Below are 25,709 nucleotides of genomic sequence, written 5' to 3'. Positions count from 1 at the left end.
TTTTTTTTTACATAAATGACCGTCAAGATAAACATTTTATCAAGAAAAATATTTTTCTTGATGGTTCTTTGCATGACCACCAAGAAATACCAAATTTGTAATAGTGTAATTTAATATTTTTCCCAAGTGATTCCTCAAAATATGGTGTTTTAATGAAAAACTAAACTAAACTAAACACTTATTTTCTCAGAAGTTAGCAATATTATGTACAACTAAAACCCTTGGTAACCATGACAAAACTACTCTTCAAGTTGAAACTTTCAAGGACAAAAATGGGAACTTTTAGTGATATGCTACACCTCTTTTTAAGGTTTCAATTTCCATTCCGAATTGATCAATTTTTGAAAGATTATGACAAGAGTACTTTTTATATATATAGTTTAACCTTTGTTTTACGAGTGATATAAGTAATTAACAATCTATGTGCTTTTGTTAATTAAGCACAATATGCCAACATAAGGAGTAATATTTTGCGGTGGAATCATATAAATATCGAGATTATAGCACAAGAGTTTGTAACCTTGTACACGTCTCGAAGTTGGATGTCTTGTGGAAAGAAACTTCTTTAATAATAATTATAAAGTTACGTGGTTACAACATAGTTCTTAATTATGTTAAACACACCTAACAATAACTCACACAAAACTAATTAACTTTCTAATATCAACTTAGACTCCCCTAAAGTCCCCATTTCCTAAAGTCCACTCGACAAGGTAAAAAGTTGAGATCTAGATCTCCTCAACTAACAATATTTAGGCATTAAAAAGGAAGAAAACCTACTTTTTGGAATAAAACTCCAAAGGAGGGTTGGGGTTACAACAACTGTTGAAAGGAGAAGTTTCATAGTCAATGGCACTTCAAATTGGCAACATGAGCGACTTTTCCAAGCCCAAGTGTATGAGATCTAGCATTTTAATTTTCACATTGAGAACGAGAAAATGGAGTGTAGTTAGACCTCATTGGGATGTTGCCGAAGAAAATTATGTTTTCGTGAGTATTATGCTACTATTCGGAATCAAATCACTCTATCGTAAGAAAGATTCTCCATTTATAAATAGATTAAACGAAGAATAAGAAAACTATTGACTCAATGATCCTAATGTATGATTATCACACAACTAAAACCAACGATTACTAAAACTTTCTTTCTTCTTTCCCTTGATCAATAAACAACCTATGTGACTGTCAATTACACACCTCTATATATACAAAAAGAATTTCTCAAAATAAATAATATAGTGCAAGAGTACAACCATGAAAGCATCACTTTTGAATCTCCTCGAACATGATGGAACCCTTTCAGCAATTGCTTGCTCGACGTCCTAGATTCAAACCAACCATGTCAATTGCTTATTTTTCACCAAATTGCTTGACAAAAACCTTTTGTTAATTTCTTTCCTAAAAAGGCTTTCAAACAAAGGAGGGAAGCACATAGACAACAAAAAGGAAACCAACATGACAAAATTAAATCTTTCATAAAAAAGGAAATAAATTTTCTAGATTATTGAACACAACTTAATTCAGTAAAGACAAGATGTGTTGAGATGAGGAATAACATTCTACTTGAAAAAGAAAACAAGCCAACCAACATCTGAGTAACGTATATACATCTCTTTCAACTTTTCAAAATGTCATTCTAAACTTACTTGTACTCAACCTCACTAGTGTGAATGTACATCATGGTAAGAAATGTGAGTAAATAAATAAGAATTATACAACGACTTCACAAACACTCCAATCTTGTGATTACACTTTAAAAGCCATGTAGCACTGTGATTTGGAGAATCCTTGAATTGAAATTTTGTAATCAATTTTGAAGAAATTCAGCTACAATAAGAAACGAAAAAAGTAAATCAAGAGTTGTAAATAAAATATACATGCAAGAACAAGAGAAACCAATCTTTGGAATACCAAATTTTGTGTGCATTGAACACTAAGCTTAAATGAGTTGAAGTCATACCAATATCTAATTAGGGCTGCATTGCTTAACAAATACGTTTTATACTTTAATACACTATTTTTATATAGGTCAAAGGATGTCCATAATTGAATTCAAATTATATTCTATTTTGAATTATTGTTTTTTTTACTTATTATGCATATTATTTTACATGTTTAGGTTTGATTTTACACATAATAATTAAAAATGGCAAACTGGTGACATTTGGACTAATGATTTGTGAACAAGAGATATGAGGAAATTAAACTTTGGTGGGATTTATATTAAAAATTCTTAATTATATATCCAATCTATTTTAAATTGACCATACCCATTAACCAATTAAACAAATCTCAATAAAAACAAAATGCAAAAACATTAAAAATCCATTACAACAATTTTGGTGGTGTTAAATTTTATTAAGATACAATAAATGTAAAATAAACGAGTGATTAAGACTCCCTAACTGTTTCAATATCTTTTAAAACAAATTTGTTTATTAAACCTTTTTAAGTCAATTTATGATTTTACATAACTATTTTATTGTAATTTGGATATTTTCTCAAATGACTTAATTACATGAAACTCTTTTCTTTTCTTTTTTCTATTATTATTATGGTTGGGAAGAGTACTATTAATTAACCATTTTGAGTTCAACAAATTCTTTTGTAATTAATAATTGAAAATAAGCTTAACTTTTATAAAGGCAAAAAAACAACTCTTTAGATTTGATTATTTATCATTAATGGTACATATTAAACATGTTGAGTTCACCTTTTTCATTATAATACATTATATTGAACTTTTTTATGTGTATTAAAGTTTCTTAGTTGGGACCATTTTTGGTAACAAAATATTGTACAATGGCAAATAAATGGAAGAGCAAAAAGAAAAGGGAATGGTTGCTTTTCTATGTAATCTTCTCCCCTTAGCTTTTTTAATATATTTACACTCAATAAACCATGTTTTTCTTTCATACTCATTTTCTAACTTCATCTACTTCTTTTTCCACAAATATAATTCTAAACTCATAGAGATCGAACATCTCCATCCTAAGACCGAACCTTTATGCTTTATGTGTCTATGTATTCCTTTTACTAGTACTCTTTTATAATCTCTATAGATTTGTCAAAGTGATCAACATAACTTTTAATATGATAATTGATGATATCGCTTTTAAAAGTTAAATGTCCTAATCTTTTTAACCCTATATCTTGTGTTATATTATTTTTTTAGTACGACGATTAGGAGCAAAGAAATTCAAACCACGTGATTATTTAGTACACTTATATACCAATTAAGTTAAAAGGACCTCGTTCGTATATAATTAAATAATATTTTTAAAATTTCAACAACTTAACATTTTAGTCATTTAGTCATAGTAAAAAAAAATTATGGATTTATCATTTGGCCGACCAAAGATATAAAAATAAAATAAAAAGAATTATTATGCTTCCCACTATTTTTTGTTTTCACTTTTTAATATATTTCAACAATGTCACACAAACCCTTCTCTCCCATCATAAGAAATTAAAAAATTTGAAGACAAAATTCACTTTTGATATGAGGTGTGGATTATATAGCCTATAAAAGAAAGCGAATTCTAAAATCTGGCTTATAAAGTGTTTTTTCTAATTGAGACAATTCTACGACAAACAATACTTTTTCATCACGAATTATGAAAATAATAGGGTTTAAATCTTTTCAGATTAAATAACAACTTTGAGTGAATGTAAAAATGACTATAGCATTAGCATATTTTGTTCTTCCTTTTTAGAAATGTGATAAAAATGTGCAATATTAACAAAATTATCAACAAAATGAATATTCTCAACGAGGACAAACAAAGTCTTCTTTTGACAAAGCAAACTAATCACTTTTGATCCAGTTGATTATATTCCACTTCAATCGATCGACTGTTAGACCTAGCTTCTAATCTTATTGAATAGTAGATATGCCTTCAATAACCAATACAACTTTCAATATATTGATGTTCTAACTGTTCACCTTGAAAAATATAACAAAATTAACATCAAATTTAATATGGTCTAAATTTAGAGACTAATGCGAAGAACTTTAACATTTGTATTAAAATTGTACTCAATTAATTACACTATGTTTGAACTACAACCTAAACATTGGCCATTTGACAAGGCATTTGTCCTCTACTTAGATGTCAAGATCTTACTTTCCCCTTCCTATTAGTTAAATTAACATCAAAGTTAATTAGTAAAAGGTTGGTTTAGAAACCCGTTGATAGTTGGGTATGAAGTGAAGAAGAAGTTGAATGAAGGCAATTAAGAAAGGGAAGGTTTGGTTTGGTTAGTGAAGATAGCATCAGGATTTGAATGATATACAATCACACCAATTTTCACATCCACATTAAGGACAGAAGCATCATAATTCATCTTGGAAAATCCATAGGGAGGAAGGGGACCATCTACTTACACAAACAAGACCGTTAAATGTTATACCCATTTGACAGAGAGGGAGAGAGGGAGAGAGGGAGAGTCCATCCCACCAAAATTCACACTAGCCACTACATGTGATACGGAGAAATACATATTGTACCTCTCTTACCTTACTAATACAACCACATAAGAAAACTCATGATGATTTTGAAAAGGTTAAGTTAGAAAAAGAGAAGCAACATCAAAATAACACATCCATTATGCTAATAAACACAAAGCTAACCATTTGAATAGTAGTTAGACGGAAACCTAAAAGTACGAGGACTAAAAGGGTAATTTTAGTATTATTATTATTATTATTATTATTATATAAAAACATTTTTGGGTAAATGGGAAGAAGAGGGCATAGAGATGGGTGAGTGGCCTAGTCTTTCGTAAGCAAAGAGACCAATTAGCATTGCCCCTTTTTATAATCTCCATCTTCCCCCATCTTTCATTTGCCCTTTTTCTCTCTTCCATTTTTCTCTCAACCACAACAGCTGATACAACAAAAAAGGCCATTTCCCATTTCCCCTAATTCTCTCTCGAAAGGGAAATATGGCCATTCCTCTGCTGGCCAACGCTAACGCCACTGCCGCCGCTCCGGCCCCTTTCGACCCCTCCGCCCCTCCTCCTTTCCGTATATCCGAGATCCGTGCCGCCATTCCTCCCCATTGCTGGGTCAAGAGCCCTTGGCGCTCTCTTCTTTACGTTCTTCGAGACTTAGCCATCGTCTCCGCATTGGTCGCCGCCGCGCTCTTCTTCGACTCCTGGCTCGTTTGGCCCATCTATTGGCTCGCTCAGGGCACCATGTTTTGGGCCATTTTCGTCCTCGGTCATGACTGGTTCGAATCTCATCTTCCTCTGTTTTTTTTTTTTTTTTTTTTTTTTTTTTTTTTTTTTTTACACTCTGTTCTCTTTTTCTTTCTGTTTACGATCTCTCTGTTTTCTTTTTCCAGTGGCCATGGAAGCTTCTCCAACAGTTCTGCGCTTAATTCCTTCATGGGTCTTCTTCTTCATTCCTTCATTTTGGTTCCTTATCATGGATGGTACCATTTCTCCCTCCTTCCCGAATCAAAATCCCCAGATCGATCTTCCTCTATTTTTCTGTTCATAATTTTGTTTTTTTTTGGAAATCTGAATCTGAAACCATCATTGGATTTTTCTGAAACAGGAGAATAAGCCACAGAACTCATCATCAAAACCATGGAAATGTGGAGAAAGACGAATCCTGGGTTCCAGTACGTTCGTCAGATTTGTCAGATCTCTCTGTTTTTTTAAAAAAAATTTCTTTCTCCTCTGTTTAGCTTTTACATTCATTTCAATGACTGTTATTTTGTATCAGTTGACAAAGAAGACTTACAAACAACTAGAGAAAAGAACAAGAATCCTCAGATTCACTTTACCTTTCCCCATTCTCGCATACCCATTTTACCTCGTAATTATCTATCTCTCATTTCGGTTTTTCGTTTTTTTTTTCTCGATTTGTTTCGAAACAGTAATTGTATATTGGTAAATATTTTGCAGATGTGGAGAAGCCCAGGGAAAGAAGGATCTCATTTCAATCCATACAGTGATTTATTTGCTCCAGGTGAAAGAAGAGACATTGTGATTTCAACCTCATGTTGGACATTAATGGCGGCTCTTTTAGTTTATTTATCCTTCGTTTTTGGTCCATTCCAAATCTTCAAACTCTACGGCGTTCCTTACTGGGTAATTACTTTTTCTATAAAAAAAAATAATTGTGTAGCCGAAATGAAAGACCTTTCTACTTGCTTCCTCCATTAAAATTGGTCCATTTCTCAATTCTTTTAAGGAATGAATTAATGAGATCTAATGACGGTCAACATCTTTGCATTTTCAACATTAAAAGAATTTCCTTTTCTATTTGTTCCTCTCACATGGCACAACTCATCAATATTTAATTATTAAAAATGTTTCCAACTTTTTAATTTCCCCTTCATGGGTTTTTGTTTTTGGATCTGAATGCAAATTGGGCTTTTTTTTTTCTTTTTTCTTTTTTTTTTTTGAAGATATTTGTCATGTGGCTGGACGTTGTGACTTATTTGCACCACCATGGGTATGAACAGAAGCTGCCATGGTACAGAGGAGAGGTAAAGAAAGAAAGAAAAAAAGAAATAGAATTTCCCTTTCCCACTTATTTTCTTGGGAAACGAAACTTTTAAAAACCCAAGTGGGGATTTCTTTTGATTTTTTTTAATAATTATTTTCTAATTTCTGATGGACAGGAATGGACTTACCTACGTGGTGGACTGACAACCGTTGATCGAGATTATGGATTGTTCAATAACATCCATCATGATATTGGAACTCATGTCATCCACCATTTATTTCCTCAAATCCCTCACTATCATCTTGTTGAAGCGGTATGTCCTTTTTACCCCTTTATATTACCACTACACAACTGAGATTTCATCTCCATCTTTCAAATCATTATTAATGTTTAAACATCTATAAATAATACAACGAGAAGTTCGTAGTTCGTAGTTAAAAAGAAATGTTTTAATGTTCTAAACAATGTTTAAACAATGCTTAAACAATACTTACATTTTCTTTTCAAAGAAGTCAATAATATGGCTTTTTAAAGCACCAGGACAAACCAAACCATTACACTCTAAAAAAGTGTTGAAATTATGAACAACAACTTGGAAAGGAACAATTATTTTAAAATCTATCTTAATAGGATAGCTTCTGTTCTATTTAGCGTTTGATTTGACAACGAAATAACATTTTGTTCTTAGATGTGGTAGGTGGTTGGATGATAGATACCGATGTGATTGTCTTTGTTTCTTTACATTTCATAATGTTTTTTCTTAAGTCTAAATTTCCAATTAATTTCTAACGGTATAATTAGGTCAATAAGCATCAATTTATTTTACCTTTTAAGGCAGAGACCTTTTTGAAACAAAGTTTTAGAAATTCTCCTTAATAAAAAAGTAAATTAGGGTAGTGGGTAATTGTTTTTTGTTTTTTGTTTTCCTTTAAAAGAATAGCTAAAAACTACAAGGAAAACAAGATAGATTGTAAGAGAAGAGAAGAGATTTAGAAAGTCAAACAATAATAATTAATTTGATTTGCAATGAATTGTTTTTGGCAGACAAAGGCAGCAAAGGGAGTATTGGGGAAGTATTATAGAGAGCCGAAGAAATCAGGGCCAATTCCAACTCATTTGGTGAAGAATTTGGTGAATAGCCTTAAACAAGACCACTATGTGAGTGACCAGGGCAATATTGTCTTTTACCAGACAGATCCTTATCTTTACCACTACTAAAATTTAGAAAGAAAAAAAAAAAAATTGATCATTGGAAAAAGAGAGAAAAAAAAAAAGAGAAAAAAATCGATTCTGTTTAGTTGAGTTTCTCATCCCTTTCCTTTAGAATTGTTCTTTCTTGTTGCCTTTAGTTTGCACTTTGTATTATTACATTTCCCAAACTACCCCTCTCCCCCCCCTAAGAGAACAAAAAAAAGAAGAACATTTTTCCTTTTTGATCCCATCCTCTCCAAACAAAAACAAATAAATTTAATTCAATTCTCCTCTATTTACATCTTTATTTTTTGTTATTGTTTTTTCTATTATTACTTTTGTTTTTCTAGTTGATGGGGTTTACATCATTTTAGTTCATCTTCTTCCATAAGCAATTCTCTAAATAGAGAATTAAAATTTAAGTTTTTCTAATGCATTTTGAGGTGTGATGTTTATGATTTCTTTTTCACAATTTTCTTTCTAATAAGTTTCATAGTTCTTAAATAAATAAGTCAACTTTAGAAAAAAATTAATAATAATTCATTTTTTTTTACATGCATTCAAGTTTAGGTATTATTAATCTAATTATATTAATTTTTTAAAAAGTATTATGTACGACATAGGTAATGACGTTGAAAGTTCACAAATCATAATATAGGTGGCGATCACCATTCATGGCATAGGTGGTGTTCCTTATGGGTAGGTTGTGATTCATAATGAACATAACATAAGATAGATGTACACACGGAATTAACAATACCCACTAATCTTAGCATGCATTCATTGATCAATAGGTTGGTTTTAGCCTAGTGTTATAGTCCAAAGTTTTCCCAAGTAAATAATGTCCATACAATACATAACATATAAATTAGCATGATTATGGTATTTATTTTGAGTGTCCAACTCAATGGTTTTCCGTAGAAGAATTAGTTAGCTTAAACTTAAGAGTTTTGGTTGCAAAATAATTTCCAAATTCAACCTTATTATTTAAATCCAATAAAATTGTGGAATATAATTAAACTTTATATCTTCAATTTGGTTATCTAAGTACAGTTTGAAAACTAATTCCTAACGTGGAGGGAGGTCCACAAAATCCAAAATTTCTCCAATTGGATTGGATAAGAAAATACCTAAATTAATTCAAAAAAATAAACTAATATTTCAAAGCCTGTCTAAAATGTCTCCAAAACACCCACCCAAACTCACCAAGACCGGTGAGTGGCGATGGTAGAGGGCAACGATAGACCCATACTACATACCCTGAATAATTCGATTTATTTTATTTTATTTGCGAATGCATACCTTTTAAGGCGTAGATCTTTTTCGAAACTTTGACTAAAAATATCAAAACAATTTTTTTGAAATTCTTTTTAATAAAAGGTATATTAGGCCAGTTGGCAATTTCTTTTTTTCTATTTTCTTCTAAACCCTTTAAAAGTAATTAAAACAAAAAAAAAAAAAATCAAATTTTGTATTTTTCTTGAAGGAAAGCTAGTAGAACTAATCTCTAAGAGTAATAAAGAAGAGATGGAAAAAGAAAATGAGAAATGCAATCTTAACCCCTTCCATATTAATTAAAGAAAGCTTTATATAGTCGGCAAAAATAATTTGTAGTGTACAACTAATTGTAACATTACAAAACTAATACTCCACGTAATTGGAGACATATACAAAAATAATTTATTTGATTGTATTAATTTATTTTTGCAATCAAAGGCAGCAAAAGGGAGTATTGGAAAACTTAGACACATTTACAATCATTAATAATAATAATGCTTATCGTAATTATGGAAAGACATTTTAAGGAGATAAAAGATTTGCAGTGCACATAAACCAAATCCCTCATAAATTATAATATTCAAATGACACTTTTGAAAGAAAAAAAAGTGGGTGAAGATCATCCTAAAAAGTATATTCCTATGCTTTCTCACGTAAACAAGGACATTTCAATATAAATAATTAGCATTTAGAAACGTAATTAATACAAAACGTTGACTATAGTACTTGTTAGAGTTCATTTGATTATCTTTTAATACAAGTTTTCTTTGAGCATAATTCATATTTTAGTAAAATGTGGAAGTTAGAGAGGTTTGACTCTTTAAAATTATTGTCTCTATTCTTGTATGATAACTACTATTTTTGTCAAGATTTTACAATATTCAAATGCATCAATCCCTTATAATAGTCTCCCTCAAATCTCGTTATTCTTATAAAAAGTGGAGATTTGATAAAAGTAAATGAATAAATACTTGTGCTCTGTGCATAGCTATTGACAAGTATTCGTTTTTTTCAAGTTGGATCTTCAAGTTCCCACGTCGATCCCTTTATTTGTAAACAATAAAATAAAAATATAGGAGGTTGATTGGAATGTATTAGAAGAGATTGGTAGATGTAGAATGTTTTTGTTTTATATTGAAATGTCATATTTTGATGAAAGGAACCATACTTTTTGGTTGGGAGAAGACTCTTTAATCAATATATCCCTTCTTTTGGAACCCATATCCAATCAAAATAAGGTTCCAGATTCTACACTTCACTTCTTTCTCTTTCTTTCTTCTTCCCTAATTTTTTTTTTTTTTTGAATTTTGTTATTAGATTTTGTTTGAGCTTTTAAAAGGTTACACATTAAACTCACTTCATCACTTTTTCCCTTTTTCTTTTATTTAAAAACTAAATCTTTCATCCACCAGTTTTTCTTATTTGTTATATAGATTTTACCAACGATTTAAAATTTGAAAACTGAATAAAAAATAGTTTTTCAATTTTTGATTTTGTTTATGAAATTCGACCAAGAATTCAATCGCTCGTGTTCAAGAAATAGGCAAATCATTGTAAGAAATAGAAAGAAGATAAGCTTAATTTTATGAAACTAAAACAAAAAACAATATAGTTAGAAACGAGATTTTACATTTTATATTTAGAGGTTTACTTCGAAATACTCTTTTTAAGTTTCAAAATATTTCAAACTTAGTTTTATGATTTGAGTATTTGTTTTGATTGGTTTCTTAATTTGTTTTATCTTTGAGTTTTCACTAAATACTTATTTTAATTTATGTTTGACTTCTATTACTTAATTTTAAATAATGATGAAATAATATTTAATATTTAAATTTGTTATAATTTTAAAATTAATTATTAGACGATAACACTAAAAATAGAAACGTCAATATTTACATGAAAATCAAGTGTTATAAATTTATAAAATTTCACATATAACAATATTTTTTAAAATTATAAAAATATCAAAATTTATCAATAATATAAATGATGTGACTTTGTATATTCATGGATCACTATCTTTAAAATTACTACCATTTTTCATACCATAAATGTTAACATTTTAAAATCTTAAACTAAACTCAAGATAGGAAGAATTAAATAGAAACTTCCATATTTCTTTCTCTTCCTTGTTGGTGTTTTTCATTTTCTTCTTTCTTCTCCTTTTTTGTTTTCATCTTCTTATGGAAATCAGTTACCTTTTCTTCTTCATTTATGTATTTTCTCTTCTTCTTTATCATCTTTATCATCTTTTTCTCCCTTTTTTTTTTGTTTTGTCTTTTATGCTTTTACACTTTTATTTTTTAATTTGAAATCAAGGCACCAACCAGCCACAGTCGCATCATCACATCACCGACCAAAGTCGCTAACATGCGTTTTAATATCGATTTCGATTTTGGCCAAGATAGTGTCAAAAAAATATTAAGAAAACATAGTGAAAATTATGGTATTAAATTAAAGTTTGAAAACTGTTCGTACTTTTTTTCATTATTTTTAAAATAGTACATAATAAAATTTACGAACAAGATTGATATAATTTTAAAACTTAGATTATATTTGGTTATACACGATCACGTACCTATAAAAATAAAAATAACATAAAAAAAACAAATCACATGATGCACACCTATTTAAACAAAAAAAATGAGGCAAAATATTTGTTTGATTTTATAAACAACAAAATGTTGACATTTCAAACAAACAAATCTAATTATTAAAAAATAATTTCGATTGAGTTAATATTTAAATAGATGAGATGTATTTTGGAAAAAGAAAAAGGAAATGATGAGAAGAGATGAGATCCACAGTGGGAATCCACTATATGGGAGAAGACAATTATTTTAGCAACATTTTAAAACAATATCATATTTGTATTACATTGAATGTGAATAAAAAGAGTACAAAATAATATTATATTTTTTTACACGAATCTAAAATTAAAATTATAATGTTGAAATGAAAAGCAAAGAAAGCAATGTGACAAATTGTAGTGAAATTTATTTGATTATAATTTTCTTGATATTGATGAATCATTATGGCTCCACCGTTCATTGTTTCTCCTTTTTCTTGGGTTCCTCATCTTGATGTTGTCCCCCAAACCTACCATTGCCTTCTCTCTCTCTCTCTCTCTCTCTCTCTACTCCCTACCATCCTTTCTTATTTAATCAATTATTTTGTACTTTGAATCACATCCATTTTAAATTCTTTTTAATTTTCATAAATATAAAAAGTCAAAATATTTACCATTATGTAAATTTATTTACTTAATAATTGAAACTATGTCTTATTTTTAACCATATCTAAATTAATTAATTTAGGTGGTATGAGTGGTACAGTGGGTATGAGGGACACATTGTTTTCTCACTACACATTGTTTTCTCACTACAATTGGGCTCCACTTCTCTCACTTGTTCTTTCACTTTCATATTTAAAGTTGTTCCCTTTTATTTCTTTTTCCTTTTTATGTCTAATTTTGAATTATCATAATTATACTAATTGAGTTCTGAAAAGAAAAGAGAAAAAAAAAAAAGTGTTTTAATGTTTAAACCGAAAGCATGAAAGTGACGGTAAGAGGTTTCTAATTCTTTTATACCATTCACCGAAAGTTTTTTTCTCTTTTCCTTTTCTTTTTCTTCTATCTTCTTTCACATTCTTCCCTATCTCCATACATATATGTAATACAAGAAGGTAGCATTGATTAACAAGGCCACTTTGTTCATCTTTAGCTACCCCCCTCTTTCATCAAACCACTTCTCCTTCATTCATAGATCCGATTCTTAACTTTAACCACCAATCTCAAATTAACTTTAACCCAGATTTCCTCTTCAACTTCAATTTTCTCCAGAAAAAAAAAAAGAAAAAAAAAAAGAGAAAAACCCACCATATTTCCCATAGTCGTCATAGCCATTTTCCTTATAACAGCAGCAAGAGAATGTGATTTTTTTATAATAACAATCAATTCATTCTCCCCTTCTCCATTTCCAAACACAACATTCTGCATTCAAAACAATCCCATGGATTCCTGCCAAACACAAATTAATGCTTACCCTCACCAACTCTTTATAACAATTTAATCTTTCTCTTAGTTCTTAAACTTTAGCCCTTACCAATTTAGTACCTATACTTTCAAATTTATACTATTTAAATTTCCACAAATTTAATATAAATTTGTAACAATTGAAGTGATGAAGTCTCTATCTTTTAAAACTTCGTATTGATTATATAATGACTTAGTATTTATAATTTTTAAACAAGTTTCACATTTAACCAATTTCTTATACTTTTAATATTATTTTTTTACAATAAAAACTAAATTATCTAAAGCATAATCTCTAAATTAATCTTATTTTATGGATAGAGAAAATAAGTTGTTATAAAGGAAAGTTTAAATTGTTACTCAGCATGAATGCTTATGGCAGAAAAAAATGATTATTTTAACATTGAAATTAACTTATATCTTGTAACCCAACTCTCAATTAGTCCCCTTTTTCTTTTTTATTCAAAATCTAAAACTGAAGTAACTTGACCATAGTAACATAATTTTGCATTTATATCTTCCTCTTTTCCTATTACTAATTTGAATGTACTTGAATTGGTTAAAAAAATATACTATCAATTAAGATATAAATATTTGAATCTTCTTCTTGCATTTGTTGTAGAATTTGAAGAACACAAAATATATTTCCCTTTCTTTTGTTCCCAATCCAACTTAACAAAAAAAAATTAAAAAAAAAGAGTACAATTTGAATGCATCTTTGTCTTTATTCATTTCACTTTCAATTTAATGTAATAGTGATGGAAGGGTGTGAGTGAAAGGGCCATCAAGATTGATGCAGTGGCCAGTGGGGATGAACCTAATTATTTTTTTTGTTTTGAAAAAGGCAGATGGTAGAGGTAATAATCAACATTGATTGCCATGGTAACTAATGATGAAACATTTCCCAAAAAAGAAAAGGAAATGATCAAATATTTAAGGGTTTCTACACCCAAAAGAAAGCCCAAATGATCAAATGTCAAAGACAGGCCCAGGTACCACCTCTGCCCTTACCCTACCACCACAAGCAGCTCATTTGTAGCCTGTACCACCACCAATCTTACCCTTTAAGTTCACTCTAAGGCATTGTACAGCTACAGCCTACCCATATGTTCATTTTAGTGAGTGAGATTTGAATCCACCATAGGTGAACTCAAACAAAAAATGGAAAAGACCATTTCTTGTCAAGTACATGAATCCATAACCTAAAACCAATAAGTCGAGCCTATGTTCCAATTACCCTAAACAATAAATTCAACAGTCCTGTGGAGTGAGTGAGGCCCGGCATAGATTCAAAATTTTGACCTCTTATACTAATGACTCATTACACTAACAAAGTCCATTCTCCTCATTCTAAAATTCAAATTTCAAAACAGTACAAACTCAGAGAAGAACAGAGCCAAAATCTTCTACTTACCAGAGGTGGTCGGTTTGGACATGTGCATAATCTTCTGGACCAATATTGTATTGGCAGTTTAATGTTTCACTCCCAGTTGGTTGGTCTGTAGTTTGAATAAAAGCAAACAACAGTCACCATTTTCAGCTGCAAACCCAAAAAGAAAAAAGAAAGAGAGCATTTTGAGTCAGAACACTGCCATACAATTCCAAAATTTCCTCAACTGGCACACATAGTATAGTACTCTTTATGTTTCACCCTCAACCCAGTTGCAGCATGTCCAAGCTTTTGCTTCTTCATATTCATCACTATCCAATCTCCAATCCCCAAAAGAAAGCTCAGTTTTCACCATATAGAATAAAGAAATACTTGTTTATTATTGAATGATTACAAAATGAGTTAACTCGATGCTCTTTTCATTCTAATGGGCCTGTATTAACCCTTTATGTTGGAGTGGTAGGGCAACAATGTGGACGTTGTTGAGCGATGTCGATTAAAACTTTTAATCAAACTAGACATACTTATTAAGATTTGAATCAAAGGGAGGGGTTTTGATATCAAATCATATTATAAATCAACAGTTCTCAGGATAAAAAGAAAATGATCAGTAACAATGGAATATGTTTGTTGAAACGTTTGAAGTCAGTTGGGGAAGACAACAAAACTGAAAAAATTGACCCTTCAAAAGTGGAAGCAGACATAACCCTGGCCCAACCATCATAAATCAACTAAGCCAGGCAAGTTATTCAAACACAAAGCCCGCCACTTTTTCTTTCTCTTTCATACTTTCCATCATAACCCATTCAAATTTTTCTTCTTCACTTTGTTTTCTGTAATTGCTTTACCAGGAAAACAAGAAAAAGAAAAGAAAAGAAAAGAAAAGAAAAGAAGAACATCCCTTTCCTTTTTTCAAAGTGGAATTCCCAATTTCCCAACCTCCCTTCTTACTTAGATATCTTCTTTGTTTCCACTAATTTTGTTACCCTACTGAGCTGAACTCAATATGAAGTTGTTGCCTTCTCCTTCTTTTTCTTCCTCTTCTTCCTTCTCCTCTTCCACTTTTGATGCTCATGTCTGCAACCCCAGAGCTGCAGCAGCTACACCCAGCTGTCTTTCGGGTATTCTCCGCCGAATTCTCTGCTCCGGTAGTCTCCCAACGCACCCAACCGATCACATCACAGAAGAAACTAGCTCAGTGAAGTCTGATGACAAGGTTCTTCATGCCAAGGATTTGAATGTCATCAAATCAACAAATGAGACAAAGGCAACTGCTGGAATTGTGGCCAGACTCATGGGTTTGGATTCCATGCCAGAAATGAAGCAGCATCATAATTCGATATTGAGAAGCCAATCTATGAACTCTGTGGAGCATTTCTACAAACCCCTAGACAACAAACATCAACAGTTTAGATCAACGAAGTCATTTAGAGAGGTACCGACCTTTCTTGAGCTTGAAAATGAAGACTACTTCATCCTTAGCTTTGAAGGAGAAAGAAAAAGTAAAGAACTCAAACCAAAAGTAAGAAACAGTAGAGAATTCAAGCAAAGAAAGGAAGATGAAGACAAATGTAAACACAGGGGAAGCAACAAAACAGAACAGTGTTATGTGAGAAAGACAAAGAAGAAGATACTCGATCCAGAAGAAGCCAAACAGTTCGTCTTAATCGATTTGAAAGAAAAGAAGAAATCAAGAAAGAGAGTCCCAAGAAATAAGCCCACCTCCAGAATTTCAACGAAGGACCGCCATGGAAGAAAATCAACAAGAAAAGTAGAATCAGAGTGTAGCTCCGATGAATTAAGCCCAGTTTCAGTTATCGACAACAGTGAATTCCTACGAGATCAGGAAGAATCAACCCAATTAACAGGTTTGATTTCGCTTTCATCAACAACACATTATTCAAAGTTCCTCAATTGAGTTCTTAAATTATTTGAATCACTACTTTCAGGAGATACCCCTTCGAATTCCCCCATAAACCCAAGAAGGAAATTATCAACGGAGCACGAAATTCCTCAGAACCCATCTCGAAACGACGATGATTTGATCATCAACGGAGGAAAAATGGCGAAGACGAAAGGAATTGATAATGGGATCCAACGGGAAAGATATGAAGAAGAGATTTGTATGATAACAGAGATGGAATTAGGAGAATCGAATTGGAAGTACAGTAAAATTTGTGAAGAACATCAAAATTTTGTAGCTGGAGGTATAATTGAAGGTCTTGATTCGTCTATTCTTGAAGGATTGATAGAGGAATTTGTAGAACATCAAATGTATGATTTGATCTTCATCTGAAGATCAACTACTAACATGTAAATTTCAAATTATAGTTACTAAATTCACCTGAAAGTTCAACCAAAATCAATGAAGGAGAATTTAAAAAAAAATCATGTTCTTGATTACAATTTCAAACTTCCTGTTTCAATTTGAATTCGAATTCGCAACAGGTAAGAACAAGGCTTTGTTCTTGGAATTTTTCGTTCAAAAATAGAACTCTGTGAAAAAGAAAATGCTATTTTGCCCATCATCATTTATTTAAATTTGTTCCTATAGAAAAATCATCATTTATTTTGATTTTGTTCATCAACTATTATTTTTAGAAGCATAGTACAATATATGTAACTATATATGTGTATATGTGTATATGTGTATATGTGTATATGTGTATATGTGTGGGTGAAAATATAGCAAAAGAAAATTCGAGCCCGATAACATTTTTAAAATAGGTTTCCTCTCCTTTTCCATCTTTCTTCTTCTCTTCTTTACAATTCTTCTTTTCCTTTCTATAGTTCTTCTCTTCTTTAAAAAAAAAAAAAAACAATAGATCTACCAAATATAATTGTAACAAATATTACATGCAGGTGGCCAAAATTGTTATAAGTAAATATTTTTGTATTTTTTATTGTGTGGGCACACTTTTCGTTTTCAAAATTATTATAAGTAAACATTTCGATCGTTATATTTTTTTAAAAACCCTTTATCGAGGTTATAATTAAAATTTTATTTATATATATATATATAATTTGTCTAGGTAATATTACTATCTTTAATTGGTCCCAAATTTTGAACTTTTTTTAGAGCAATTGGATTTTTTTATTCTTCAACGTTTGAAAAACAAAAAACATTGAAAAATATTCTAAATTCAAAAGTGATTTTAAAGATTCAAATTTTCTTTTTATTTTCTTAGTTCCTTTTGTTTTCAAGATATTTGAAAATTTGAAAATTTAATGCAGTAGAGTATTAACAACTTTGAAGATTAGTAACGTTCAACTTTTTCACTTTTAGGAAAGGAATGTTACTCTTTAAATCTTTTTGAGAATTTTTAAGTATTTTTTTCTCTTTTTTAAATACCACATAAAGAATTAGGATTCAAACTTATAGAAAAACTAAAAATAAGATGAATCATCGATTTGTCAAGGTCGATTTAGCCCCAAATTACCACCAAAACTTAATAGGTTGATTTCTCTTTAATAGAAATTAACTTTTTTAGATATAGAAATTGTTGAACGTCTAGTTTGAACCCAAAATAAAAGCGGAGTCTAAGAGTTTTTCACATGTAAAAATTTGGTCATTTTTTTTTGTAGGCCATAGCATTAGACATTTTTCGTCCATCTTAAGTAGTGCCCTAGTCCTCCTAAAAGAAGCACCCTTAGCTTTGCAACCTATAGTTCATATACATGTCGTTAAAGAGAGATCGTGTAGGAAGATAAACCAAAAATTTTGAATCTAGAAACCTTAAATTAAGAAGGCATAGAACAAGAATCAAGATCTAAAATAAATTGAGAATCAAAGAATAACTCCGAAGTGTAAAAGAACTTGGAACCTCTCTCTTGAGTGCTCTCACCGGCTTGAATCACTCCACAAAATAATCTAACCTTCACTCATTCACCCTCGACTATTTATACAACATCCAATAACTAACTTGTCACCTCTTAATACTAACATACTAATATTCCTATCTAAGTACCTAACCGTTATCCATTAAGGTACCCACCAATTGAACCCCTTAAAAAAATAACTCACGAAGGAGATAATAATCGGTAGACTTCAATCCAATGTCATTGGTTACAATATAGCAAATTTTGAAATTACAAGAATAGTTAAAGTAACCTTTAGGATGTATTTGATCTTTTCTCAAGGTGTGCTTGACTCTACAACATATTTTTACGAGTAGGATTGACTTAAAAGAGGTCGTCTCTTTAAAGAAATTTCCGTTCTTGAAGAGACTTTGTTTCGTGGGTTTCCTTCAAATGAGTGAGCATTGATGATTAAAGAGGCTTTCGACAAGCCAAAGTATGTTGGTGAGAAAGAGTAAAGTATTATATTGTGGACGTTATAATATGATATGTTGTACATATTATATCATATGATATGATCACATACATATTATTTAACATAACATAAGCTAACTTAACCAATATGAAATATAAAAAATTAGGATTTTGGTGCAGGTGCATCAAGCTTTCTATGCAAGTGCATTATTGTTGTATTTCTACTAAAACGAGCAAAACCTCTGTAAAGGCCATAAAATTGGTTTAGAACAATTACAACTAATGTTAGAGCTAAATGACACTTAGGTTACTCAAAAGATAGTGCTAAGTATTTTTTTTACAAAAGAAAAGTAGGAAAACAATTTTTAATCAAGGAACGTGACGGTTAGGTGAGTTTTTATGTTCATATTTTGCCGTAAAAAATTAGTGTAGTGTGTTGAAATGACAAATTTAATGAACTTTTGCAAGTCTTGAAATTACACCAGAGATTTAAAACGAGCTAGATAGACATGATGGTGAATATTCTAATCAAAAGCAACATCCTCAAAGAATAAGATAGAATCCACAAATAATCACTCTTCCCTAAGTGCACCTTCATCTTGGACTCTGTGTTTTCGACTGTAACTTTAACAATTCAATATCGTACCTATGTTTCATAATTCGTTTAAATCGTACCTATGTTTCATAATTCGTTTAACATACAAAAGGATTCACACGTATTTGATACATTCTTAAATAGAGAAATTTTATCCCTACTTCAATTATTAGTAGTTAGTTGTTTTGTATTCACCATGGAGTAGTTAGTTGTTTTGTATTCACCATGTTTTGTTGACTACTAGACCTCAAAACAAAACATTTTTAAATGATGTTTAAAAGTTCAAGTTCAAGGATTAGTTGAGCAAATTTAGAGAGAAACTTTTCATAAGAAATCAAACTAAACAAAAACATGGATTGATTGTTTGCCCAAAAATTTGCAGACTTTTCTTTTTATCAAGCAGTAAGAACTGAAAAATGCTAATACTATCATCATACAAATATACTAATTTACATTACAACAAAAAAGAGAAAAAAAGAAAAAAGAAAAAAACCAAAACTTTTGAGTTCAATTCAATTTGATTTTAGCAGGAAGAAAAATCCCAGCTGCTTGATCTTCCATTACACAATCTTCTTTACACACAAGTTTTATCACAGAACCACACCCCATTTGGTATTTGTGTTCTGCTTCTACAAAGCTTCTATGAAGAACCAACTCCAACCATTCTTCCATGGCATTTTTCTTCTCTGATAGCCACTTCGCTGCAAGGATTTGGACTATGATTTTGTAGTCTATCTCTAGTACTACCTCACTTCCAAACACCCTTCTGAACTGCAAGTTGATTTCTTTCACTAGTTTTTCTGCTGCTTCATCAAAATTGTACGGTTTAAACATTATCTTTTCGTCTACTTGTTCGAGGAATTCATCTACCCATGCTTCTGAACCCTCTGATGCCGAGTCGCTATCACAATCACCCTCGTTTGATTCATCTTCAACTTCTTCTAGTGGGAGATTTAAGTCCAGGAAGGACATTGATGATGATGATGCCTTCTTCAGCTCGGTGAATTCGTTGTCCAGTTTCCTCTTTTTGAATATTGAGAGGTTTGAGCTTCCTCGAGGGGCAGACGTAATCCTCACATTCGTGTTCTTGCATTTACTTACATCACTGGTAAAACCCTGTACTGTTATTTGCATTTGACAATTTCTAGCTGCAAGTATTCTATCCTCGGAAAATTCGGTCTGTTCTTCACTATCTAGATTTGAAGTTTTCTTGACCTTGTTCGGCAAAGTCGTCAAAAAGATTGTATTATTGATGGTAAATTGTCTCCCATGTGAATCTAGAAACTTACCGGTTGCAATTGCCTGGGACAAGCAACTCTTAGCCCGAACGTCGGCCTTGTCTACATTCTCTAAAAGGACAACTGAGGATGGCTTCTTCCTCAACTCCCCAGCAACATAATCAACAACCGTTTGTCCTCGGAACCTCTCGTCGTAACCATTTAACCCTTGGCAGTCGAAGAGCGAGTTGTGTCGCCGATCCCTGTCCTGTGAGCCAAAATCAACTGAGATTAGGTTCTCTCTGCTTCCAAACATCAACTCAGCAAGTGCAAAGGAAATTTTCCGCTTTCCCATCATGTCCGGTCCAAGGAACGTTAGCCAAATATCTCCCCTGGAATTCGAGCTACGACGTTTTCCACCACCAGTTCGACAACGAAGAATGGTTTCGACAATAGAACTTGTGGCTTTACCTTGCCAGCTAACCTTTTCATTCAGTGCATTCCAGAGAGATTTAAATTCTCTTATATCGAGCACCTGTCCAGCACTCAGATCAGAGAAACCGGAGGATTGGCCCGGATTATTGTTGCTTGGCCTACTATATTCGGTTTTATTCGAGCCAGTTAAGTGTTGAATGCTAACTTTTTGACTTTCTAAGTCTACAATTTTTCTCTTGTTCTCACCGGCAGATGCATACAATGTCCCCAATCCCAAATCAGTGGTGACAGAGATAAAGGATGAGGGTAATGGTTTATCGGAGTGAAGATGCCCTTTTGGAACAACAGGCTTCGAGAAAATTCGAAGACTCTCGGCTTCACCTGGAGATGCTCCACTTACAATATTCGATTGGAAATTATCAGTATGAGAATCGGAAATCTCCGATATCTGCCTGGTCTGCTTTGTGTTTAAATTGTTTTGCAAGTCTCTAGATAAGCAAGGATGGCCAATTACAAACCTATCTCCAGTTACAGATGATGGTTCTTCACCACTTCTTTCATGATCTAAAGCAAATCGAGGCGACTCAAACGACACCCCATGCATGGTATGAGAAATGTCAAGTTTAGGGAATAGTTGCCTTTGATGAAGACGACAGATATCGTTCCACTTCTTTTGTAAGCCAATTACCTTATCACTCATTGCACTTCTATCGTCTCTAGTCTGCGCTGGATCAAGAATTTCATGAGAACAGAATTACTTGGGCGGTAAATCCACAACATTAGAGAAGTCGAAAAAATTGACTTCGAAAGAGTTACACACCTTATACATATCAAATTCCTTGCATTTAGCATCAATTTCAGTCGGTGACATATGCAAGGAACTTTCGGAATGATGACCAAGGACGGTACTAGATCCTGGCTTCCATATGGCAGCAACTTCTTGCTCGAATTTATCGGTGCATTGATGACAGCGAGTAAACGATTGATTCGGGCTGCTTAACTGACTTGGGAAATTAGATTGCGAAGGAAAAAATCCACCAAATGGAACAAAAGATCCCATGAAGCTGCAAATTAAACAAGCATGAACTGTAAGATCTATCCATACATGGAATTCAAAACACGATTCTACTCAAGAAGATATAAGTTTCTAAATTATTCAACATTCAGTAAAACGAAAATTTGAAACCATTCATGTCCATGTTCAGTGTCAAAAGTTACTGTTAGGCACAATTTTTGAGATCAAACAAACAAAAAATATTACATAAATACTTCAAATTCTAATTCAAGTGTCCGGTAGGTGTCCAACAATGATCTAGAGCATACGATAATACATAGTACCACAATAGGACATCCATGTTTCCAAACCATTCATCTTCTGTTTATTTTGGTTATTGTGTTTTCCGAATGTGGATTTTGATTCTCTTTGGTCTCCCTGTACTTTTAATCACATTTGCAACCCAACAGTGTGAATTCAAAATAAATCTCTCAAATAAAAACTAAAAACTGACGTTTTAAATATATTCGGACCAAAATGAAACAAAACCGACTAAAACAATACAATTCAACCATGAGAAGAAACCAATATCAAATGTAGAAGGTAACCATTAATGCTTCTTATCATCAGTGTGTCCTATTCTAACATAAACTTTACATTAACATTCGACCTATCTATTGTTCCATTTTAAAATACATTTCCCAAAATCATACAACACACAACAACAAAAAAATATAAAAAGGCAAAACTTTAATTTTAAAATTGTAAATATATATATATATATATATATATATTTTGTAATAAAATAATACAGAAAGTATCAAAAGAGAAACCAGAAACAAAACAAAAAAACAGGAAACCAGATCTGAGAACACATTATAATAACCCCTTTTCTCTTCCCAATTCACTCATCAATTCCAACAAAAGAAAAACAAATCCCATACTTCTAATGATTGAAGTAATCAACAGAGACAAGTTTTATTAAACTAAGAATGTATCTTTAATAAACAAAAAACAAACCCACAATCTAAAAATGAAAAGATACACCATAAAAAAATGGTCCTTCTTCATCTTTATGTATTACTTCTTCTTGTTCTTTGTTCATTGAACAGCAGATTAAAAAAATGTACAAGAATGGAAAAGGTGGGATTTTTATCATTTTTCAGCAGCAAAAGTAATATTAAAAAAAAAAAAAAACCCATTTGAGAAAAGATAAGAATGTGTAAAAAGCTTAAAAGAAAACTCACCTAGATTTGGCTCCAAAAACATCAACCATAGGCTTGGAAGTTATGGGAAGAAGATGAAGATCCCAATCCTTTTCAATGGCAGAAAACTTAGCAAGAAACTTCTCATGCATTTTATAAGTTCCAACAGCTCCAATTAGCCATACTTTTCCATTGTAAAGCTTCAACAAATCAGTGAGTTGAGATACTACAAAACTCATTCCATTATGAACTTCTTCTTCATCTTCTTCTTCTTCTTCTTCTTCTTCTTCTTCTTCTTCTTCAGTGAAGAAACCACTCAATTCTCCATAATTCACAACAATACCAGGCCCTGAACATTGCTGAATCATCCCAAAAATTTCCTCAAACTTCGATCTCATTGTCTCTTTACTCCCATTTCCACTCACAAACTCAGATATCTCCTTCTCTATACAAATTACTCTCAATCCAGAAATTTCCGCTGGAAGACTCTCTGTTTTGCATCTCTGAAGACAATCCGTGAAGCTCCGGAGAGCATCAGCAGCATAAACACCAATCAACAATGGATTTCTCCCTGTTTTTCTCACCAGAATTTCACCGATTCGTCTGGTATTTGCATCGTCGTCGCCGTTCCCATACCCACCAGAGAAAGGGAAAGGGAAATTCCGGTGACCCAGGTCGGAATCGGTAAGATTGCAGAGGAAAATGGGAGGGCAACGAGCAGAACGAGGGAATCGAGAGGCATGGTGAGTCAAAGGAGGATGCATTATCGCTAATTTAATATCGCAGCTTCGAAACCCAGCTTCCCCAAAAACCCTACTCACAATCGGATCATCAAGAATCGATAAAATGAAATACTTAAGCTCAACCTTCAAAATCGAAGGGGTTTGTTGCTGATTATGAATCTGATGGAGGTGGAAGCTTTCCGGGTGCCGCCGTTGATTAGCTTGAGATCGTTTAATGGCAGCCATAAGAGAATTAGAAACCGGCGGTTCGTCAGTGGGTTTAGAGGAAGGGAGACGATCGAGAGATACGCCGACGGACAAGTCGAGTGCTCGGAACTGAAGACGTGGAAGGTACGCGCAGCTGCGGGCGCGTGAACAGGCATCACGAAGGGCAGATGAAGGTAAAGATAGTAAAGCAGAGACAGCGTGAAGGGAAGTAGTTTGAGCGTGGCAGCGACGGCGGGCGACAGAAACCGCGTCGTCTAAAGCTCTGGCCGCCTCCTCCGTCAAGCATTGCCTCGCAGCGCTCACCGGCGTCGGCATCGCCGGCCAGCATAAGAAACCCCCTTTTTTTTTAATAACAAACCCCAAAAACAGAGTCAAAAACAGAGAGAGAGAGTAGTAATAGATAGGATTGAAGTTGAATCGAAAGCTTTTTCTCCTTAGAAAAAAAACTATTAAAAAAGAAAGAAAGAGAAGGGAAAAGAAATAGGCTAAAGATCGGTTCACTTCAACAACTTTTGGGAAATAAATAATTGGATTATTGTAGGGCAGAGAGAGAAGAAGGAAATGGAAGAGTATAAAAGAGAAACACACAAAATACAAAACAGAGGTTGGGTTTTGATGTTTGAGTTGGATTCTCGTATTCTTCTTGTTGTTCCCGTTAATGAGTAATCGAAGTTGGTGAAGCTCCGGCGAAGGGCGGTGGTGGGGGAAGTGGTGGAGCTAAGAAGTGGGGGCAGAGATGAGTGGGGCAATTCATCAAACACCGTCTGAGCATTGATTCTTCAACTTCTACAAGAAAAGAAAAGAAAATCTGTGTTTTGTTGTGATGGGTTTGCTTTGGTTTATTGAAAATGAAAAGTAGAGAGAAAAATTAGAGGTTTGTGTTTTTGTTTTTTGGTTTTTGTTTTTCTTGAAGCTCATAATTTTGAGATCTTTAGATTAGATGCCGTATCCACTTAACCATTCGACCAATAACTCAACTGTGGGTACTTCCAAATTTAAGGCTCAATCTTCTTTCTTCCTTTTTTTTTCCTTTTCTTCAATTACAAATTTAATACCTTCTTACAATTTTTATTAATTCACTCAAACTTTCAGTTTTGTGTTTAATCCTTCCTTATATAATCAGATTAATTGAAACATTTCAGTGAAGAAGACTTAGATTAATTCCCTCCACCTTAACCCTCAAAATCTCCTAAAATGTCAAACAAATACTTTAATCATATAAGCACCAAATCTAATAGGATTGCTTTTACTCACCTTTACTTAATATCATGAATTTGTCACCTTTATTATGAATTTCCATATTGTAACAATAGAAAATCGTAATTTTTAAATGCAATTGAATGGTTACCTCTTTCCTCCTTAATCCAATTCAATTACCCACTAAATCCTATAATTCATTATGAGAAATTATTTACAAAATCAGGGTGGATGAGTTATGTTTTAGTTACGGCATGGATACTAAAGCAGAGGAACCAAAATTGTATTAAATTTTTTTTATTCCATTATGAAGTGAGAGAAAAATGTGTGTGATTGTGTAGTGTTTGAAGTGATTGGTCTTCACTATTTATGATAACATACTCTTTTTTTTTCCTTCTTATTTTGATGTCAATCTTTTCTTTCTATTTTCTCTCTCTTTTCATCTTTTTATTGCTTTTTTTCTTATACATTAATAGGTAGACATAC

At 32.2% G+C, this 25,709-nt stretch overlaps 3 protein-coding genes across 3 annotated transcripts; 2 read left to right on the top strand and 1 right to left on the bottom strand.

Annotated features, from left to right (window-relative positions):
• The first annotated feature begins 4,732 nt into the window (after nt 1-4,732).
• Nucleotides 4,733-7,902, top strand: LOC101209295 (acyl-lipid omega-3 desaturase (cytochrome b5), endoplasmic reticulum). Its single transcript, XM_004145206.3, has 8 exons — nt 4,733-5,234; nt 5,349-5,438; nt 5,564-5,630; nt 5,735-5,827; nt 5,917-6,102; nt 6,423-6,503; nt 6,639-6,776; nt 7,508-7,902. Exons 1-8 carry the CDS (start codon nt 4,948-4,950, stop codon nt 7,679-7,681), a joined length of 1,116 nt encoding a protein of 371 aa, XP_004145254.1. The 5' UTR covers nt 4,733-4,947; the 3' UTR covers nt 7,682-7,902.
• A 7,078-nt stretch (nt 7,903-14,980) lies between these two features.
• Nucleotides 14,981-16,790, top strand: LOC101223236. The gene is made up of 2 exons (XM_004153277.3): nt 14,981-16,226; nt 16,308-16,790. Exons 1-2 carry the CDS (start codon nt 15,365-15,367, stop codon nt 16,652-16,654), a joined length of 1,209 nt encoding a protein of 402 aa, XP_004153325.1. The 5' UTR covers nt 14,981-15,364; the 3' UTR covers nt 16,655-16,790.
• Nucleotides 16,791-19,559: 2,769 nt separating this feature from the next.
• On the bottom strand, nt 19,560-24,988 carry LOC101204506 (protein SMAX1-LIKE 6). The gene is made up of 3 exons (XM_011660320.2): nt 23,119-24,988; nt 21,698-21,941; nt 19,560-21,598 (listed from the first exon to the last, which is right to left on the bottom strand). The coding sequence occupies exons 1-3, from the start codon at nt 24,339-24,341 to the stop codon at nt 19,733-19,735; spliced, it is 3,333 nt and encodes a 1,110-aa protein (XP_011658622.2). The 5' UTR covers nt 24,342-24,988; the 3' UTR covers nt 19,560-19,732.
• Nucleotides 24,989-25,709: the final 721 nt, after the last annotated feature.

This window comes from Cucumis sativus, chromosome 1, assembly GCF_000004075.3.
Source record: "Cucumis sativus cultivar 9930 chromosome 1, Cucumber_9930_V3, whole genome shotgun sequence".
In the NCBI taxonomy this organism is placed as follows: domain Eukaryota; kingdom Viridiplantae; phylum Streptophyta; class Magnoliopsida; order Cucurbitales; family Cucurbitaceae; genus Cucumis; species Cucumis sativus.
The sequence above is the reverse complement of the archived record's forward strand: the minus strand, read 5'-3'. Positions and strand labels throughout refer to the sequence as shown.

Excerpts from the sequence above, each read along its gene's own strand:
- LOC101209295 (XM_004145206.3), top strand. The coding sequence starts at position 4,948 with ATGGCCATTCCTCTGCTGGCCAACGCTAACGCCACTGCCGCCGCTCCG. Across the intron at positions 5,828-5,916 it reads TCGCATACCCATTTTACCTC|ATGTGGAGAAGCCCAGGGAA; the intron begins GTAATTATCTAT and ends AATATTTTGCAG. Across the intron at positions 6,504-6,638 it reads TGCCATGGTACAGAGGAGAG|GAATGGACTTACCTACGTGG; the intron begins GTAAAGAAAGAA and ends TCTGATGGACAG.
- LOC101223236 (XM_004153277.3), top strand. The coding sequence starts at position 15,365 with ATGAAGTTGTTGCCTTCTCCTTCTTTTTCTTCCTCTTCTTCCTTCTCC. Across the intron at positions 16,227-16,307 it reads AGAATCAACCCAATTAACAG|GAGATACCCCTTCGAATTCC; the intron begins GTTTGATTTCGC and ends CACTACTTTCAG.
- LOC101204506 (XM_011660320.2), bottom strand. The coding sequence starts at position 24,341 with ATGCCGACGCCGGTGAGCGCTGCGAGGCAATGCTTGACGGAGGAGGCG. Across the intron at positions 21,942-23,118 it reads GTTTTTGGAGCCAAATCTAG|CTTCATGGGATCTTTTGTTC; the intron begins GTGAGTTTTCTT and ends TTTAATTTGCAG. Across the intron at positions 21,599-21,697 it reads AGGAATTTGATATGTATAAG|ACTAGAGACGATAGAAGTGC; the intron begins GTGTGTAACTCT and ends GATCCAGCGCAG.